Genomic DNA, 2,124 nt, shown 5'->3' on the forward strand with positions numbered 1-2,124 from the left:
AGAGAGAGAGAGAGAGAGAGAGAGAGAGAGAGAGAGTATGGCTTCTTAATGCTCCTCCTGCTGCTGAATATATGAGCTAAAAAGCCAGTGGGCCAACAGAGGGTCCACTCTCCTTGAATAAGATATACAGTGTGTTCAATATCTCTTCTCTGTTGCTTTACAAAAAGAAGAAATCCGGTGGTCTTGAATTCCACTTATGTTTCTGGAGGAATGAAACACTGGAAAGTCTGACATTTGTGTATAGGGTGCTTGTGCCAGACGAGTTAAAAATATCCCTAGATTATATACTGTGTGAGTCCAGTAAAAACAATACTACATCACCGTTTTGCACTGCTGTGGAAAGCTACAAGAAGAGCAACTGAGAAACGACTCAACAAGTTGTTGCCAACAAGCTGTAACCTTTGCTGGTCAATACCAGACTGACATGTGGGTTCCTGGACGGTCGATGCATTTGAACCAAAGACGCGGCGGCTGCTGGTACGTACCCAGTTCAACTGCATGTTCTGAAACTCCAGGCCAAAGTAATCCCTCTCTATGAGGTTGCCTCTCAAGAAGACCTCACAGAGGAGAAACTGTCCAACAGCTTTCGGCTGAAAGAAAAAGAAGGAATCATTATTTTCATCACCGTGCCAACACAAAGGTCTTAAAAGCCCACCGATGAGACATCTTACAACCTCAATAAACAGAGAAAGTTTTCACCACAAAAAAAAAAAAAGTCTGGAGAACAATATAGCGGATCAACAACACTGGTGATCAACAGACAAAACTACATTTGTGTTTTTTTGCTTGGGCTGAGGTGGAGGGCCATACTCGTGTACCGTCTGTGTGGTGCAGAAGATATTTGGCATCTGAAAATGATCCACTTCACGTGTCCTTTATGGCTGCTTATGTTCCATCTGTCAGTTCAAATAGTTTCTGGATGAGCAAGTCAAAAGGCTAAAACGCTTCCCACTCTACAATAAAAGAAAAAGTTATCTGGAGCGCAGCTAAATCTGCCCAAGTTCACCCTTTGGTACGCTCTGGGGTTTGTTTTCACTAAACGACGAGCTAATTACTACGTACTAAGAACACACTGCACTTGAGGTTTTGGAATCCTGGCCCCTGACTTTTTTTTTTTTTTTTTTTTTTTGGAGAGGGGGGGGGTATAGCCTGAAACATCTGGTTGTAATGTAAAATAGTATTTTTAAAAGCCGTATTAAAAAGAATAAATGTAAAAAAAGAACTGCTTTGCATTGGCTGAAGTAAAAGATTCCCACTCAAAGAGCCGCGGGAGATTTACTGTAGTGAAGTCTTTTCATTGCTTTGATACAATCGTGTGTTCTGCAAAAATAAATAAATTGCAGGTGAAACCTTCTGGCACGACATCTATAAATGTAGGAATCTGTTGTAAAACAGCCCTCTTCCGTGCATTTACAGTGTCTGATTACAGCCCGACCTCAACCAAAACGTGTGTTAAAATACTTTGTCTGAGTGCGGAACAGACGTCCAATCCGGACAGCATCAGTAAACGTATCAGCGGCCAAAAGTGAGGAACGTTTTTTTAAAGGGACTCTGCCTCAGTTATGACTGGTTCAGGGGAGTTGTGCGAATGCCGACTCAAAAAAAGAGTCAGCGTCGTCATGCACCGAGCTCTGAGCAGACGGGGTCAAACGTCTGAAGTGCTTTTGTAATCTTCCCTCTGGATTAAGACATCTCCATCCAATAATCCGTACTTTCCCATTTAATGTTCACAATGTTCACCTCTTTCAGCAGATTTACAGCATGCTAAACCGGCACAATGCATCCAATCAACTTGGACATGGAACTCAAATGTATCCACCTCTTTTTTTCTTCAATTTTCTTTTAACAAGCTATAAAAACTATTTAAATAGAGCGATTGGTTTGACAAGAGAACTGAACAAAGGGAGATCACAATATAAACAGATGTTTCCCCCTCAGGGTAGCAGCCATGAGTGAAACTACTCTGTGTTACTCATTAACCCTCTGCAGGAATGTGAAACTGCATTCACAGCACTATTCCGTCTTCTTGAGGGGGAGAGTAAAATCCTTTATTTTCCAAAATCTGAGAGCAATGGATGACAGCTGGCAAAAAAAAAAAAAAAAAAAAAAAAAAAAAAAAAAAAA

General features: G+C 41.1%; 1 protein-coding gene across 2 annotated transcripts in view; it reads right to left on the minus strand.

Moving 5' to 3' along the window:
- The window catches only part of farp2 (FERM, RhoGEF and pleckstrin domain protein 2), a 26,711-nt gene that overhangs the window by 18,779 nt on the left and 5,808 nt on the right, over positions 1-2,124 (minus strand). For both annotated transcript variants that reach the window (XM_031872956.1, XM_031872955.1), the window contains exon 3: positions 486-590. In XM_031872956.1, the coding sequence (XP_031728816.1) occupies positions 486-590 (105 nt within the window). The remainder of the gene's footprint in view (positions 1-485; positions 591-2,124) is intronic.

The sequence above is a fragment of the Anarrhichthys ocellatus genome, unplaced genomic scaffold (assembly GCF_004355925.1).
Source record: "Anarrhichthys ocellatus isolate YVR2014 unplaced genomic scaffold, GSC_Weel_1.0 scaffold67, whole genome shotgun sequence".
Classification (NCBI taxonomy): domain Eukaryota; kingdom Metazoa; phylum Chordata; class Actinopteri; order Perciformes; family Anarhichadidae; genus Anarrhichthys; species Anarrhichthys ocellatus.